We start from the raw sequence: 18,523 nt of genomic DNA on the forward strand, positions 1-18,523 counted from the left end.
TTGTAGGTTAACAGCAGACCTCTCCCCAGTGACCTGGATGGCCAGAAAGGGCTGTCACGATACATTCAGTGTCCTAAATGAGAGGAGTTCAATTTGCCAACATATAGCATATCACCCATGGCTCATCCCGTCAAGTGCCCCCCTGAGCGCAGTCATCCAGTCACCCCAACTACCCAGGCAACAACTTTTCCAGTACCCCTTGTTCATTTCCCAGAGTTAGGAGTCTCTCATATTCTGTCGTCTTCAACTGATATTTTCACTCATTTTCTCTCCATTTCCCTTTATTCCCTTTCACTATTTTTTATTATCCCAAATGAATGACACCGTATAATCATTGCCCTTCTCTGATTATTTTCCCTCAGCATTATACGGTCTCGTTCCATCCACAACGAAGGAAGCAGTACGTCTTTATCACTTCTATTCTTTTCTTTTTTTTGTACTTAACAAATATATTCAGAACATTTCATCCTAAAACAGCAGAAGACACAGTCTTTTTGAGTGCATATGAAATATTCTGCAGAATAGATCACATACCAGGTCACAAATCAGACCTTCACACGTACAAAAAGATGAATACTATACCATATACCATGCATATTTTCCAACCACAATGACATTAAACTTAAGGTCAACCACAAGAAAAAAATTGGAAATAGCACTAATACCTGGGGGTTAAAAAATATCCTACTGCTCATAATGAATGGGTTAATCAGGAAATTAAAGTGTAAATTAAAAAATACATGGAAGGAAATGAAAATGAAAACATGAAGGTCATATCAAAAGATGTCTTAATGATCCTCTGATTTTCACACATACTCTTCTTAACCTCCATTATGGAGTTCATCCAATTTCTCCCAGGTATTTGGGATTAATTTCCCAGGCAGCATAGTAACTTTCTTCCCTGCTTATTGATTCAGAGGCATGAAGAGCTCAAAGAGTCCATGCACGAGTTTCAATTTCCAGTTCAGTGGGATTGTTTTGTGTCTCTCTTTGAATCTGAGACCTCTAGTCCAGCAGAACATAAAATCGTGGGAACAGAAAGCAAACATTTTGCAAGTAGATCATGACAGGTTATAGTGAGTGGTACCACTCCCAGTTCTAGTCCTCGATTCCTGCACCTGTGAATGTGAGCTATGGGAGAAACGACGTCATACATTAGAAGCTGACTTGGAACATATCTGCCCTCTGGAGAATCTTGTCCTACCCTGCAAGGAATTGCCACCTAGATGGCACTACAGCTGAATCTTTTATTTTTAATTTTTCTTAAATTTATTTTTTATTGAGTTCAATTTGCCAGCACATAGAATAACACCCAGTGCTCATCCCATCAAGTGCCTTTCTCAGTGCCCATCACCCAGTGACCCGCACCCCACACTCACCTCCCTTTCTACCACCCGCAGTTCGTTTCCTAGTGTTTGGAGTCTCTCATGTTCTGTTTCCCTTTCTGAATTTCCTGACTGATTTTTTTCTCATTTCCCCTTTATTCCCTTTCATTATGTTTTATATTCACCAAATGAAGGAGACCATATAATGTTTGTCCTTCTCCGATTGACTTATTTCACTCAGCATAATACCCTCCAGTTACATCCATGTCGAAGGAAATGCTGCTTATTTGTCGTTTCTTTTCTTTTCTTTTTTTTAACTTAACAAATATGTTCAGAACATTTCACCCTAAAACAGCACAATGCACAGTGTTTTTTTAATTGATTTTTTATTTGTGTTCAATTTGCCCACATATACAGTAACACCCAGTGCTCATCCCATCAAGTGACGGTATCAGTCCCATCAGCCACCACCACTGCCCCCCTCCCCTTCCACCAACCCTAGTTCTTTTCCCAGAGTTAGGAGTCTTTTCATGTTCTGTCCCCCTTTCTGATATTTCCCACTCATTTTTTTCTCCTTTCCCCTTTATTCCCTTTCACTATTTTTTAAATTCCCCAATTGAATGACATCATACAATGTTTGTTCTTCTCCAATTGACATATTTTACTCAGCATAATACCCTCCAGTTCCATCCATGTCGAAGCAAATGGTGGGTATTTGTCGTTTCTAATGGCTGAGGAATATTCCATTGTATACATAAACCACATCTTCTGTATCCATTCATCTTTCCATGGACAACGAGGCTCCTTCCACAGTTTGGCTATTGTGGACATTGCTGCTAGAAACATCGAGGTGCAGGTGTCCCAGCGTTTCATTGCATCTGTATCTTTGGGGTAAATCCCCAGCAGTGCAATTGCTGAGTTTTGATTATTTTTCCTACCAACGCAATAATTTATGTGAAGATATTTGTGGCAGACACTCGTTTTTCAAATAATAGTTATCAAGAGTCAGTGACACCATTAAGTTTATTAATAAGCAACTTATTTGAAACTGAGGACATATCCATCCTATGCAATATAACCCAGTCTCCAAGCACTGAAATGGTAAGATACTTAAATAGTTCACGGAGATAAAAAAAATCATGTTTTAGCTTGGTTTTCTCACCAAAATAAAAGTTTGAGTTATACAATTCAAAGGTTTTTAGCCATACCCTTAAAGGTTTTCATTTTCTGAACTCAATGTCAGCCAGGTACACTAAAACATATGTTTACAAATAATGACTTAAAAAGGAAATGTCTATGCTTACAAATAACCTAAGAGGCAAAAAATAATGTATCTATGTTTAAGAAGCCTCATTTTTTAGCATCCCTAGAAAATAGTTTTGTTCATTATATTTTTCAAATGTTATTCTTTGAACACATTTAAGAAAACAAATTTTGTGAAAAATAATGCAAATTAAAAAAAAATAATGCAAATTTTTCTACCTAATCTATGTTTCTTAATTCTAAAGTTGTATGAAGAACTCCAATAATGGTCCTTAATGTGCTCTGGGATATAGAAATCTGAAGTCTTGATGCCATGGGATAAAATTGATTCACTTCACCAAATGCTGACGATATCATTAACAAAAGCACATGAATAAATGAGAAATTTGAAAATTTTAGACTATTTTAGAGCAGGTACTTATTTGGGACTTGTAAGTAAGTGCATTTGAATGCCTGCAGCTCTTCCATTTCAGTTTTTAACTCTAGTTGCAAGAAATTTGGAGCACCAATTCTAAGTATTAGATACTATATATCATTTGATAAATAACTTTATTGAATGCATTGTTCTTTTAAATTCTTATTAGTAGAGACAATGGACATAGCATTTTAGACACATTATCTAAAAAGAAAAGCAATTGTTCTAAAAACATGTTTAATTAGATATTTTTGGTTCAAAACAGAGTAATTTTTAAAAATCTTTGAAATAATATGTCTCAACACCACATTTTGTTTTATTTTGTCTCATTTTGTTCTCCATGTATAGAGTGTTATAAATGGAACCATCAAATGTATCATGATAGTCATGAAAATTGAGGGGAGATACATACATTTCTCAATTACTTTAGAGTGGCATTTTGTATTAATTCAGTTTTACTGAAACAAAAAAGTATTGGGAACTAGTTTTCTGATATTGTTCTCCAAAATACTGCAAGATCTTTATTTTACAGTCATGAACTAATCAAGTATGTCAAGAGGAAAAAAATGAATTTTTACTTTTGAAACTGATTCTTCATGTGTTGGATGCCCATTATAAAATGGTAGTTATTTTAATCATGTCAGTGGTTTTATGCAACAGATTCAAAAGGCCCCACATACTCTAAATATCCCTTTCCTCCATCCAGTCCATCCTGGTGTCAAGGCATGGTCCATTTCATTTAGATCAGCACCATCTACTTCACCATCTTCACTCATTGGTCTCTCTACTTGCAGTGCTGCACTTTCCCAATTGCCCATTAATTTGACATCTCTAAAATGCAGATCTAATCATTTTACTACTGTATGTAGATCTCTGGGGCACAGAAGAGCAAGAAACACGTCTATAAAGTAAAGTAGGAAAGGAAGAACAATAGAAACACTTACCTTTTATACTTTGCCAACCTTCTGACCTTTACTCGTGTTGCACCTTTTCTGTGGCATAATGTTCCTGAGAAAACTCCCTCTGCCACAGACTCCTATACTCATCTGAGGGTACATCTAGTCAACATTCAACACAGAGTTCTAGAGTCTGATCTGAGTTCCCCTTTGTGACCAAATTTGTGTGTCACAGTAGGAAATAAGTGTCCTTATGAGCTGTGTACTTTGCACATGGGTATCAAGGTGTATCCTATTTGCATATAAAACTATAGAGTTTCAAATTCTTTGAAAACAGCAATCACATAGTGTTCATATTTTAATCTCATTTAGCTGTTATTTTGGATTATAATAGAGTATAAAATACTTATTAAATAATTGAATAAATAAGTTTGAATATTTGATATTCTGCTTCTCTTTTTCATCTAATAAATTACATACTTCAAACTCAGCTCAGATATCACCTCAGGCAAGGAACCTTCTCTAAATCTTCCTTCCTATCTGGATTCATATTTTTCCCCGTTTTTTTAATGCAAATATGGATATTAAACCTATCATTTGGTAGGGCTTTAAACCACTTGGTGCTTTCATTTTTGGACCATATCCACATAGTGTACATCATTAAGGTCTAGCAAATTAAGGGATGATTAATGGTAGGTAGATGACAAGATTGTCCCACTAATAATTAGTCACATTGAAATGAATATATTTTATAAGATATAATGTCACTTACACTGCCCTTAAAAAAGGCTTATATTTTAGCTGTTTATATGGAATAATTCTATTATTACAGAAAAGTAGCATAAATAAGAATAGTACAAACCACAGCCACATACCTTTTACCGAGATTCAACAGCTGTTAACATTTTTACCTCTTTTTCGCTATCACCCTTTTCCTTATCCCTCACTTGAATCAATTTTATAGAATCAAACTTTCTTCCTTTAAATATTTTAATTATGCATTTCCTAAGAATCAGAGGGCAGTTATCAACTTCAGTAAATATAACATCACTATATAATTGTATAATACATTTTGAAAGGATAAGAATTAGAAAATTAAAGAGTTTTATAGTACAGGGAGGCAATATTTTTAAAAAACGAAGATGCAAAAGTGAGATGAACACAATGGCATAAAAAGTTGCAGGAATAAGGTTGACATAAAATTCTAAACTTACAATGTGTTAAAGAGAAGGAAAATCACAGTAATATCAAATTTTCCTACTTTATAATTTCTTTTTTAAAGATTTAATTTATTTGAGAGAGAGAGAGAGAATATGAGTGGGTGGGAGGAACGGAGGGAGAAAGAGAAGCAGACTCCCCCCCCCCCGAGCAGGGAGTCTGATGCAGTCCTAGATCCCAGGATCCTGGTATCATGACCTAAGCCAAAGACATATGCTTAACCTACTGAGCCACCCAGGGACCCTACTTTATAGTTTCTTGAAAACCAGGTCCCACATTCAGCATTTTCTTCAGCGCTCCCATAACATCCTTATTTCTTAAGCTATAGATCAAAGGGTTTAGCACAGGAGTGAGTATGGTGTAAAAGACAGATACCATCATGTCCTTCTCAGGTGTATGGTAGGAATTGGGGAGCATGTAAGTATAAATGGCAGCCCCATAGAAGAGGATGACCACAGTCATGTGGGAAGAACAAGTGGCAAAGGCCTTCTTCTGGCCTTCTGCTGAGTTCATCCTGTGGATGGTGATGAGGATAAAGTAGTAAGAGCCTGAAATGACTGTCACAGGAATGAGAAGCATGAGCACACAGCACAGATACATGAAAACCTCATAGATGGAAGTGTCTGAACAAGAGAGTTTCAATACAGCAGGGACTTCACAGAAGAAATGATGAATCTCCCGAGATCTGCAAAAGGGGAAGGTCATGGTGATGGGAGTGAACAAGAAGCCATCCACTGAGCCCAGGAACCAGCAGCCAGATGCTAGGATGAGCAACACCTGATGGTTCATGAGGATAGGGTAACGGAGAGGATGGCAGATGGCCACATAGCGGTCATAGGCCATGGAGGCTAGAAGAAAAAATTCTGAACCTGCTAGTGTCACATAGAGAAACATCTGTATCCCACATTCCGTGGCTGAGATCTTATTCATACCCATGACTTGGTCCATGAGCATCTTGGGCACAGTAACGGAAATATACATCATGTCCATGAGAGATAGTTGGCTGATAAAAAAGTACATAGGGGTGTGGAGGTGGGAATCAGAATGTATCAGTAGAATCAGGATGGTGTTTCCAGACAAGGCCATTAGGAAAACCACAAAAATGACCAAACAAAGGAGAGCTGGGTGTTTGGATTTATTGAAGAGTCCCACTAGGATGAAATCTGACCTCCCAGTGTGGTTAGCCAGCCAGTTGATGTTCTCCATGAGATTTCACCTGGAAAAGCTAGGAAAATTTTGGGATTAATGAATGAATCAATCATGAAACATCACCAACTGAAATGAATATTTGGTGAGAGAAAGTGTGTGTGTGTGTGTATGTATGTGTGTTCTTGTGTGTGTGTGTGAGAGAGAGAGAACCTAATTATAGTAGCAGAAATAAATTACCTGTAACTATAAATTTACCATATAGTGAGGTTGTGGTGTTCATTAGATTGTGGATTTATCTCTTGATATTGTATCTTTTTCCAATAGGCATGTAAATTTGTTTAGTTTAGCTGTTGCCCTATGCAAACACAAAAGATGAATCAAAATGTAAAAAAAAATATATATGTATATATTCTTATAGAATTTTTATTGTAGATCTCAAAATATCATTAACCTGTCTGCTCTAAGAATACAACTGAGATCTTAAAATATCTTCAAGGTGTATTCTATATAAGGCAAATTTAATTTCACAGGGCATAGAAATATTAAATCATTACCTTGTACAACTGGAACTGTAGAATGTTATATATCAGTAATACCCCCTCAAAAGAAAATGATCTAGAAAGTAATTTCAAAACAATTTGGGGAAAATCTATATGAAATTCTTGAGCCCTCTTTTTCCCATAAGATTGAGCCACTCTGTGAGACACTGTTGTTGTATGGAGTAAGCCACAAACTCCCAAAACCAGATCATGGTCTTTACCAATGTCCAAACTCTTGGATAGCCCAGAGGCCAGACTGTAAATGTAGGACTACCTTATCATTTACACACTATTCCTCCATCCACTCTACATACATAAAAAGAGGATAAGAATAATGTTTTTATCTGACATATGGTTAGGATTAAATGAGGAAAGTGCTTGTAACATTACTGGTTACAGATAAATAAACATACAGCATATAGAGCTAGTTTAAATATTTAATAGCTACAGTAATAATAATGTAGGATCTCTGAAGAGATGACTATTACTATTATCATTTGATAATATAAGATGCATTATGTCTGTTCACCAGTTTAATATCCACTTATATATTTAAGCATTTGATTTGACCATTTCTGTAGGCCTAGATAACTTGAGTGCATTTATGTATATATGTCTTATGCATATACTTATTAATAGATATATAATTATTCTATATATAAAATTTAAATAATAAATATAGGAAGAAGAGGCGGGGGGAGATGGCGGAAGAGTAGGGTCTCCAAGTCACCTGTCCCCACCAACTTACCTAGATAACTTTCAAATCATCCTGAAAACCTATGAATTCGGCCAGAGATTTAAAGAGAGAACAGCTGGAATGCTGCAGTGAGAAGAGTTTGCGCTTCTATCAAGGTGGGAAGACAGAAAAATAAATAAATAAATAAATAAATAAATAAATAAATAAATAAATAATAAGTAAGCATCCAAGGGGGAGGGGCCCCCACAAGGAGCCGGAATCAGGCCCGCTGCAAGTGCCCCCAGGACAGGAAAGCACAGTCCCAAAGAAGCAGGAGCTTTACCAACCTTCCCAGTCAGAAAGCCGCTCGCAGGGAGCTCGGGCAGGATCCCAGAAGGGGCAGGGATGTCCTCATGCTCCCAGGGGTACTAAAAGAGGAACTGCGCCCTGGGGAGAGGGCGCCACACACTGCAGACAGAGCTACCTAAAGGGCTGCAGCCCTTGCCTGGAGGGCCCCGGGAGCAGCTCCCCAGGCTGCTCAGGCAGCGACTGCACTCGGAGGGGGCTGCACGGCTGCAAGAGCACGTTTGCAGCAGTGCAGGCCCTGGAGCCCAGGGCGCCGGGGGACACAGCCCAACATTCGGTGCTCCCCTGGGGACAGGCAGAGGCCAGAAGGACACAGGACAGCAAGGACGCCCCTGGCACCAGGCAGCCCCAAACTGTGCAGATCCATGCTCTCTGCCCCCGGAGCAACCAGGCCTCTGCGGACTGGGAGCTGTGGTAGTTACTGCTGGAGCTGACTCCAAGGTGGAGAGCTGGCAGCCACCACTGTTTTTGTTCCTCCTGGTGTCACCTTGTACCTGGGACTGAGCAGGAGCCTCACAGGATAAACAGCTCCTACTGAGTCATGCACTTGGCAGGGGGGTGGGCAGCTTCCCCAGGTGCACACAACTGAGAATCAGCACCCTCCTGGGAATCAGCAGAACCCTCCCCCAAAAGACCAGCTAGAAGGACAGGGGAAAAGCAAGTTATTGACCAAGTACCACTGGAAAGTTCCAGGGGAAGCTGAGGGATTTACAGTATATAGAATCAGAGGATACTCCCCCTTGTTTTTTGTTTTCTATTTGATTCCCCCCACTTTTTTTCTTTTTTTTCTCTTTTTCTGCTTTTTCCAGTACAACTTATTTTTGGCCACTCTGCACTGAGCAAAATGAGTAGCAGGAAAGCCACCTCAAAAGAAAGAATCAGAAACAGTCCTCTCTCCCACAGAGTTACAGAATTTGGATTACAATTCAATGTCAGAAAGCCAACTCAGAAGCACAATTATAAAGCTACTGGTGGCTCTAGAAAAAAGCATAAAGAATTCAAGAGACTTCATGACTGCAGAAAATAGATCTGATCAGCCCGAAATTAAAAATCAATGAAGTCAGATGCAATCAAAACTGGAGGTCCTAACGACGAGGGTTAACGAGGTAGAAGAACGAGTGAGTGACATAGAAGACAAGTTGGTGACAAGGAAGGAAACTGAGGAAAAGAGAGAAAAACAATGAAAAGATCATGAGGATAGGTTAAGGGAAATAAATGACAGCATCAGAAGGAAAAATCCACGTTTAATTGGCATTCCTGAGGGCGCTGAAAGGGACCGAGGTCCAGAATGTGTTTTGAACAAACCATAACTGAGAACTTCCCTAACTTGGGAAGAGAAACAAGCACTCAGATCCAGGAGACAGAAAGATCCCCCCGTAAATTCAATAAAAACCACTCAACACCTCGACATTTAATAGTAAAACTTGAAAATGACAAAGATAAAAAGAAGATCCTTGAAGCAGCAAGAGACAAGAAATCCATAACCTTTATGGGAGCAGTATTAGGATAACAGCAGATGTCTCCACAGAGACCTGGCAGGCCAGAAAGGGCTGGCAAGATATATTCAGGGTCCAAAATGAGAAGAACATGCACCAAAGAACACTTTAGCCAATAAGGTCGTCATTCAGAATAGAAGTAGAGATAAAGTAGAGAGTCATTCCAAGATAGGCATAAACTGAAAGAATATGTGACCATCAAACAGCTCTGCAAGAAATATTAAGGGGGACTCTGTAAAAGAAAGAGGAAGTCCAAGGAAACAACCCCCAAAAAAACATGGACTGAATAGGTATCAGGATGACATTAAATTAATCTTTCAATAGTAACTCTGAATGTGAATGGACTTAATGACCCCATCAAAAGGCGCAGGGTTTCAGACTGAATAAAAAGCAAGACCCTTCTATTTGCTATTTACAAGAGACTCATTTTAGACATAAGGACACCTACAGCCTGAAAATAAAAGGTTGGAGAACCATGTACCATTCAAATGGTCCTCAAAAGAAAGCAGGGGTAGCCATCCTCATATCAGATAAATTAAAGTTTATCCGAAAGACTTAGTGAGAGATGAAGAGGGACACTATCATACTTACAGGATCCATCCAACAAGAGCACCTAACAATCATGAATATTTATGCCCCTAATGTGGGAGCTGCCAAGTATATCGATCAATCAATAACCAAAGTTAAGACATACTTAGATAATAATACACTTATAATTGGTGACTTGAATGTAGCCCTTTCTACAATCGACAAATATTCTAAGCACAACATCTCCAAAGAAACAAGAACTTTAAATGATACACTGGACCAGATGGATTTCACCGATATTTACAGAACTTTTCATCCGAACGCAACTGAATACACATTCTTCTCAAGTGCACATGGACCTTTCTCCAGAATAGACCGCATACTGGGTCACAAATCACGTCTTAACTGATACCAAAAGATTGGGATCATCCCATGCATATTTTCAAACCATAATGCTTTGAAACTAGAACTAAATTACAAGAAGTTTGGAAGGATTTCAAACACGTGGACGTTAAGGACCATCCTGTTAAAAGATGAAAGGGTCAACCAGGAAATTAAGGAAGAATTAAAAAGATTCATGGAAACTACTGAGAATGAAGATACAACCATTCAAAATCTTTGGGATGCAGCAAAGCAGTCCTGAGGGGGAAATACATCACAATACAAGCATCCATCCAAAAACTGGAAACAACTCAAACACAAAAGCTAACCTTGCACATAAAGGAGCTGAAGAAAAAAACAGCAAATAGATGCTACACCCAGCATAAGAAAAGAATTAATAACGATTCGAGCAGAACTCAATGAAATGGAGACTAGAAGAACTGTGAAGCAGATTAACAAAACCAGGAGTTGGTTCTTTGAAAGAATTAATAAGATAGAAAAACCATTAGCCAGTCTTTTTAAAATGAGAGAAAAGACTGATTAATACAACCATGAATGAGAAAGGAGAGATCACCTCTAATACCAAGGAAATACAAACGATATTAAAAATTATTATGAGCATCCAACCCAATAAATTAGGAAATCTAGAGGAGATGGACGCATTTCTGGAAAATCACAAGTACCAAAAATGGAACAGGAGGAAATAGGAAACCCAAACAAGCTGATGACCAGGGAGGAAATTGAAGCAGTCATCTAAAACCTTCTAAGACACAGAAGTCCAGGGCCAGATGGCTTCCCTGGAGAATTCAATCAAACGTTTAAAGAAAAAACCATACCTATTCTACTAAAGTGTTCAGAAAGATAGAAAGTCATGGAATACTTCCAAACTCGTTCTATGAGGCCAGCATCACCTTAATTCCAAAACCAGACAAAGACCTCACCAAAAAGGAGAATTATAGTCCAATATCCCTGATGTACACAGATGCAAACATTCTCAACAAGATACTAGGCAATAGGATCCAACAATACATTAAGATTTTTCATCATGACTAAGTGGGATTGATTCCCAGGATGCAAGGCTCGTTCAACGCTTATACAAATATCAATGTGATTCATCATATCAGCAAGAGAAAAACCAAGAACAATATGATCCTCTCAATAGATTCAGAGAAAGCATTTGACAAAATGCAGCATCCATCCATTCCTGATCAAAACTCTTGAGAGTGTAGGGATAGAGGGAACATTCCTCAGCATCTTAAAAGCCATCTACGAAAAGGCCACAGCAAATATCATTCTCAATGGGGAGGGACTGGGAGCCTTTCTGCTAAGATCAGGAACAAGACAGGGATGTCCACTCTCACCAATGCTATTCAACATAGTACTAGAAGTCCTAGCCTCAGCCATCAGAAAACAAAAAGAAATAAATGCATTCAAATTGGCAAAGAAGAAGTCAAACTCTCCCTCTTTGCAGATGAAATGATACTGTACCTAAAAAACCCAAAAGACTCTACCCCAAGATTGCTAGAACTCAAACGGCAATTTGGCAGTGTGGCAGGATACAAAATCAATGCCCAGAAGTCAGTGGCATTTCCAGACACTAACAATGAAACTGAAGAAAGAGAAATTAAAGAGTCAATCCCATTTACAATTGCATCCAAAAGCATAAGATACCTAGGAATAAACTTAACCAAAGAAGTCAAGGATCTATACCCTAAAAATTATAGAACACTTCTGAAAGAAATTGAGGAAGCCACAAAGAGATGGAAAAATATTCCATGGTCATGGATTGGAAGAATTAATATTGTGAAAATGTCGATGCTACGTACCCAGGGCAACTTACACATTTAATGCAATCCCTATCAAAATGCCATCTACCTTCCTCAGAGAGTTGGAACAAATCATCTTAAGATTTCTGTGGCTCAGAAAAGACCCCAAATAGCCAGGGGAATATTAAAAAAGAAAACCATAGCTGGGGGCATCACAATGCCAGATGTCACGTTGTACTACAAAGCTGTGGTCATCAAGACAGTGTGGTACTGGCACAAAAACAGACACACAGATCAATGGAACAGAATAGAGAATCCAGAAGTGGACCCTCAACTTTATGGTCAACTAATATTCGACAAAGGAGGAACGACTATCCAATGGAAAAAAGACAGTCTCTTCAATAAATAGTGCTGGGAAAATTGGACATCCACATGCAAAAGAATGAAACTAGACCATTCTCTTACACCATACTCAAAGATAAACTCAAAATGGATGAAAGATCTAAATGTGAGACAAGATTCCATCAAAATCCTAGAGGAGAACACAGGCAACAGTTTTTTTTAACTTGTCCACAGTAACTTCTTGCAAGATACATCCATGAATGCCAGAGAAACAAAAGCAAAAATGAATTATTGGGACTTCATCAAGATAAGAAGCTTCTGTGCAGCAAAGGAAAACGTCAACAAAACTCAAAGACAACCAACAGAATGGGAGAAGATATTTGCAAATGATGTATCAGATAAAGAGCTAGTATCCAAGATCTAGAAAGAACTTATTAAACTCAACAGCAAAGAAACAAACAATCGAATCATGAAATGGGCAAAAGACATGAACAGAAATCTCACAGAGGAAGACATAGACATGGCCAACACGCACATGAGAAAATGCTCTGCATCACTGGCCATCAGGGAAATACAAATCAAAACCAGAATGAGATATAACCTCACACCAGCGAGAATGGGGAAATTTAAGACAGGAGACAGCAAATGTTGGGGAGGATGTGGAGAAAGGGAAACCCTCTTGCACTGTTGGTGGGAATGTGAACTGGTGCAGCCACTCTGGAAAACTGTGTGGAGGTTCCTCATAGAGTTAAAAATAGATCTGCCCTATGACCCAGCAATTGCACTGGTGAGGATTTACCCCAAAGATACAGATGCAGTGAAACTCCAGGACACCTGCACCCCAATGTTTCTAGCAGCAATGTCCACAATAGCCAAACTGTGGAAGGAGCCTCGGTGTCCATGGAAAGATGAATGGATAAAGAAGATGTGGTCTATGTATACAATGCAATTTTACTCAGCCATTAGAAACTACAAATACGCACTATTTGCCTCGATGTGGAGGGACCTGGAGGGTATTATGCTGAGTGAAATAAGTGAATCGTAAAAGGACAAACATTATATGGTCTCATTCATTTGGGAAATGTAAAAATTAGTGAAAGAGCATAAAGGGAAAGGAGATAAAATGAGTGAAAATATCAATGAGGGTGACAAAACATGAGAGACACCTAACTCTGAGAAATGAACAAGGGGTAGTGGAAGGGGAAGGGGGTGAGGTTTCGGGTGACTGGGTGATGGGCAATGATGGGGTCACTTGGAGGAGGAGCACTGGGTGTTATGCTATATGTTGACAAATTGAACAATAACAAATTTAAGAAAATAAATAATACATATATTTCTTATTTTAACCGATTAAGGAGCTTTATGTAGAAATCCATCTAATTCGTGTCTAGTACATGTCTTTCAAGTTGAAATTCATTCTCTTAAAGTTTCTACCACCTACTTTAAATTTCAGAGGACAGGAAGTAGTGTTTAGAGGGTCATTGACATTTATCAGATAAAGCTTTAGTTATTTTCCCATATGTTACCTGCTTTAATTCACATAGCAATTAATTGTTAATGGAACTGAGATGCAGTGAGGACAGCTGAACAACACTAAGATATTTCTGACTCTAAGTTACTATTTACTCCTTTATCTTGCTGTTCATCACCAGCCTTCCTATCAGGTAATGAAGATGAATCAAAACCAAATCTAACCTAATTACAATTAATGAAATTCAGAGATAAAAAGAGAAATGTCATTTAAATCAGGATTCTAAAATAGCTACAAAATAAATTAAAACAATAAACACAAAATACATTTTACCTTTCTTAAAAGCATAGCACCTTCTACATTTTTGTTCTGAAGTTTAAACATTTGCAACCTTTCAATTCTGACACGTTAAATGTCAAAATTCAGAAATCCTTACCAAGAGCAAGGAAGTATTGATTTCTCTTTCTGGGAAGAGTTTAGAGGTAGTTATATCTGGACATTTTGGGAAGAATTTCCACGTTTCAAATACACACACACACACACACACACACAGATTATAGGTTTTATTTATTTATTACTGAGATTCAGAGAGAGAGAGCGAGGCAGAGACACAGGGAGAGGGAGAAGCAGGCTCCCTCCAAGCAGGGAGCCCGACGTGGGACTGGATCCCAAGTCTCCAGGATCATGCCCTGGGCTGAAGGTGGTGCTAAACTGCTAAGCCACATGGGCTGAACTTAAATATATTTTATACTTTTGTAGTAATTATAAGACTAATTAAAATATCAACTTATTAAGATTCTCAAGTTGCTAAAGCAGTGGAGAACACTGCAAACCTTTTGATTGCTTAGTATAGATATACAACAAAATTTTGACACATTGTATAAAAAACTATATATTTTCTATTACATCTTACCCTCAGTTACAGATGAAAACTGAGCGCTGTGAAAAATAAAAACAATAGTCTGATAAGTTACAAAACACATCTGCTGACAAATTCTGTGGTCAAAATAAAGTAAGGATCAGCACAGTGAGCAGTAAATGCAAAACCTTGAAGCTGCTTGCTGAGTGAATGGGGATCAGAAGAGTACTTGAGGTCCACTGGGAAATCTTTGCTGCACTTTTGTAAATGTGGGTCACTACCATCAAGCCACACTGAACAGCCCACCTGGGATACCAGACACAAAAGGGAATGCTGTTGCATGCACAGCAACTGGCCCCTCTATTCATGTTACCCTTGTCTAATATAATTCCTTGAGTTTCATGTAAACTACTTGGTGGGTATTTAACGTGGAAATTCATTGATAGCAGTGGTGGGTTAATGTCAAACCTTTATCTGAAGTTGATAGTATTCTAGGAATTGTTCTAATGCTTTATCATATTTTATCTTACCCAAGACCCTGTGAGGTACATATTCATCTCATTTTCTACTTATACACATTTAAAAAATTCAAATTGGGATCCCTGGGTGGCGCAGCGGTTTGGCGCCTGCCTTTGGCCCAGGGCGCGATCCTGGAGACCCGGGATCGAATCCCACATCAGGCTCCCGGTGCATGGAGCCTGCTTCTCCCTCTGCCTATGTCTCTGCCTCTCTCTCTCTGTGACTATCATAAATAAATAAAAAAATTTAAAAAAAAATAAAAAAAAAATAAAAAATTCAAATTGTTATGGTCTGTTTAACATTCCACAAGTATTCTACATTCTCAACCCAAGTGATGAGCCTTCTCTCCATGTTAGATAATCTGGGTATAAGGTCACTCATTATCAGTTTTATTAGAGAATATAAATGTGATTGAGATATTTGTTTCCATTAGTTTTTAACCCTCAGACATTATCCCCACTCAAAATCAGTAGCTCTTCTGGAAAACTTTAACCTCAGGAAAACAAATACATTATCCAATTGTATAGGAAATGTATATATTTTTCTGTCCAGAAGTAATTAGAACCCATAAATCCATTTTTAATGTGCTATACAGAGAGATTCAAGAGAAAAGGTAAATTTGTTTTTCCACTTACAAATAGGTAAAAAGAAAATTAAAGACATACTTTTAACAAGTATAATGTGAAATATCAGAAGCAGAATAAGTCAAGAAAGTTAAAAAATAATCACCGTTTTGTTCTTGCAGTTCTGTCTGCTTGTCTAGTTGGATCCACCATCAGATGATATAGCTAGTCTCATCCAGATGGGCTAAGGAGTGTGACTAGGTTAAGTGTACAGAAAGAAATAGGAGAGCTTGACTATACCCACTGAGTGGATGAAGGTTTTCAATAAATCCCCTCTGAGACTATAAAGAAGAATGTAATTACAAGAGCTAAAGAAGCTAATAGATATCCCTATTGCACTATCCTATTTTTTTGCTGATGTCTGAAATTTAGATAACCTCCTTCACATTTTTTATCTAGACCCCTCTTCATTAGGTTGCTAATTGTATAATTATTGCTGTTATTCACATGAAATCTACATTAATGTTACATTTATTTTTTTCAAAATTTTCTAATTATTTTTTAAAATTTTAACAAAAATCTATAAGTGGAATGAGTCACAGGAATTAAAAGTAGAGCATAAGGAATTACAGTCACTGATACTGTAATAATGATGTAAAGAGATACTTGTGGCAAACGCGGCATAATGAAACTGATAAAACAACATTGTTTGTCAGCTATACTCAAATTTTTGAAGAACCTTCCAGTTTTATTGAGATGTAATTGACATATAACACTGCATGACTTTAAGATGTATGTGATAATTTGATATGGACATATATTGTGAAATTCTTTTCCACAATAAGGTTAGTTAATATACCATTCAACTCACACAATTGCCATTTGGTTGTTGTTGTACTGAGAACATTAAACTACTTTCATAGCAACTTTCAAGTATACAGCACAATATTTTAACTTATAGTCACCATATTATAACATTTATATGGTTAAGGTATATAACATTTGATCTGACATATATTCATACTGCAAAACACATCTTCATCACATTTTGCAATTACAATTATCTTAACATTCCTTGTTTGTGGTGAGAACATTTAAGATCTATTCTGTTGGGAGGCCTGGGTGGCGCAGTGGTTTGAGCATCTGCCTTTGGCCCAGGGCATGATCCTGGGGTCCAGGATCAAGTCCCTCAGTAGTTTCCCTGTAAGACACCTGCTATTCCTTCTACCTATGTCTTTGACTCTCTCTCTCTCTCTCTCTGTCTCTCATGAATAAATGAATAAAATTTATTTTTTAAAAAAATTCTATTCTGTCAACAATTTTCAAGTCCATAGCACATTCCTATAAATCATAACCAAATATAGTTTTTGGTGCTTTAAACTTTGGGATTTTTATCATCTTCTAACTAGAAGTTCGTATGCTTTGACCAAAATTTTCCCATTTCTCTCACCTACAACTCCTAGTAGCCATCAATGTACTCTGTTTCCATGAATTTGGCTTTTCAAGATTCCATATACAAGTGATATCATAGCATATTTGTCTGTCTCTCTCAGACTAACTACACTAGACATTTTATATCCCCAAGTTTCATTCAAGTTGTTGCAATTGGGAGGATTTCTTCTTTCTCACAACTGAATAATATTCCATAAGCTACATGTATATCTACACTTATACCCATATCTATACCTATATCCAGGTATACTTATATAGATATACTGAGATATGTATCTGCAAAACATACCTACTCAAATGAATGAGAAAAAATAAGGTTTTTCATTTTACAATTCACTTATTTCACTCAGCATAATACTCTCCAGGTCCCTCCACATCGAGGCAAATAGTGTGTATTTGTAGATTCTAATGGCTGAGTAATATTCGATTGTATATATAGACCACATCTTCTTTTTTATATAAATTTATTTTTTATTGGTGTTCAATTTGCCAACATATAGAATAAGAACCAGTTCTCATCCCATCAAGTGCCCCCCTCAGTGCCCATCACTCAGTCACCTCCATCCCCTGCCCACCTCCCCTTCCACCACCCCTAGTTAGTTTCCCAGAGTTAGGAGTGTCTCATGTTCTGTCTCCCTTTCTGATATTTCCCACTCATTTTTTCTCCTTTCGCCTTTATTCCCTTTCACTATATTTTATATTCCCCAAAAGAATGAGACCATATAATGTTTCTCCCTCTCCAATTGACTTATTTCAAACAGCATAATACAATCCAGTTCCATCCACAGTGAAGCAAAAGGTGGGTATTTGTCATTTCTTATGGCTGAGTAATATTCCATTGTATACATAGACCACATCTTCTTTATCCATTCGTCTTTCGATGGACACCAAGGCTCCTTCCACAGTTTAGCTACTGTGGACATTGCTGCTAGAAACATCGGGGTGCAGGTGTCCCGGCGTTTCACTGCATCTGTATCTTTGGGTTAAATCCCCAACAGTGCAATTGCTGGGTCGTAGGGCAGGTCTGTTTTTAACTCTTTGAGGAACCTCCACACAGTTTTCCAGAGTGGCTGCACCAGTTCACATTCCCACCAACAGTGCAAGAGGTTTCCCCTTTCTCCACATCTTCTCCAACATTTGTGGTTTCCTGCCTTGTTAATTTTCCCCATTCTCACTGGTGTGAGATGGTATCTCATTGTGGTTTTGATTTGTATTTCCTTGATGGCAAGTGATGCAGAGCATTTTCTCATGTGCATGTTGGCCATGTCTATGTCTTCCTCTGTGAGATTTCTCTTCATG

The 18,523-nt window shown here is 37.9% G+C and overlaps 1 protein-coding gene across 1 annotated transcript; it reads right to left on the reverse strand.

The window, feature by feature from the left end:
- Positions 1-5,360: 5,360 nt before the first annotated feature.
- On the reverse strand, positions 5,361-6,323 carry LOC144288392 (olfactory receptor 2T29). Its single transcript, XM_077855901.1, has one exon. It carries the CDS (start codon positions 6,321-6,323, stop codon positions 5,361-5,363), a length of 963 nt encoding a protein of 320 aa, XP_077712027.1.
- Positions 6,324-18,523: the final 12,200 nt, after the last annotated feature.

This window comes from Canis aureus, chromosome 18 (assembly GCF_053574225.1).
Source record: "Canis aureus isolate CA01 chromosome 18, VMU_Caureus_v.1.0, whole genome shotgun sequence".
Classification (NCBI taxonomy): domain Eukaryota; kingdom Metazoa; phylum Chordata; class Mammalia; order Carnivora; family Canidae; genus Canis; species Canis aureus.

Coding starts and splice junctions, on each gene's coding strand:
- LOC144288392 (XM_077855901.1), bottom strand. CDS start 6,323: ATGGAGAACATCAACTGGCTGGCTAACCACACTGGGAGGTCAGATTTC.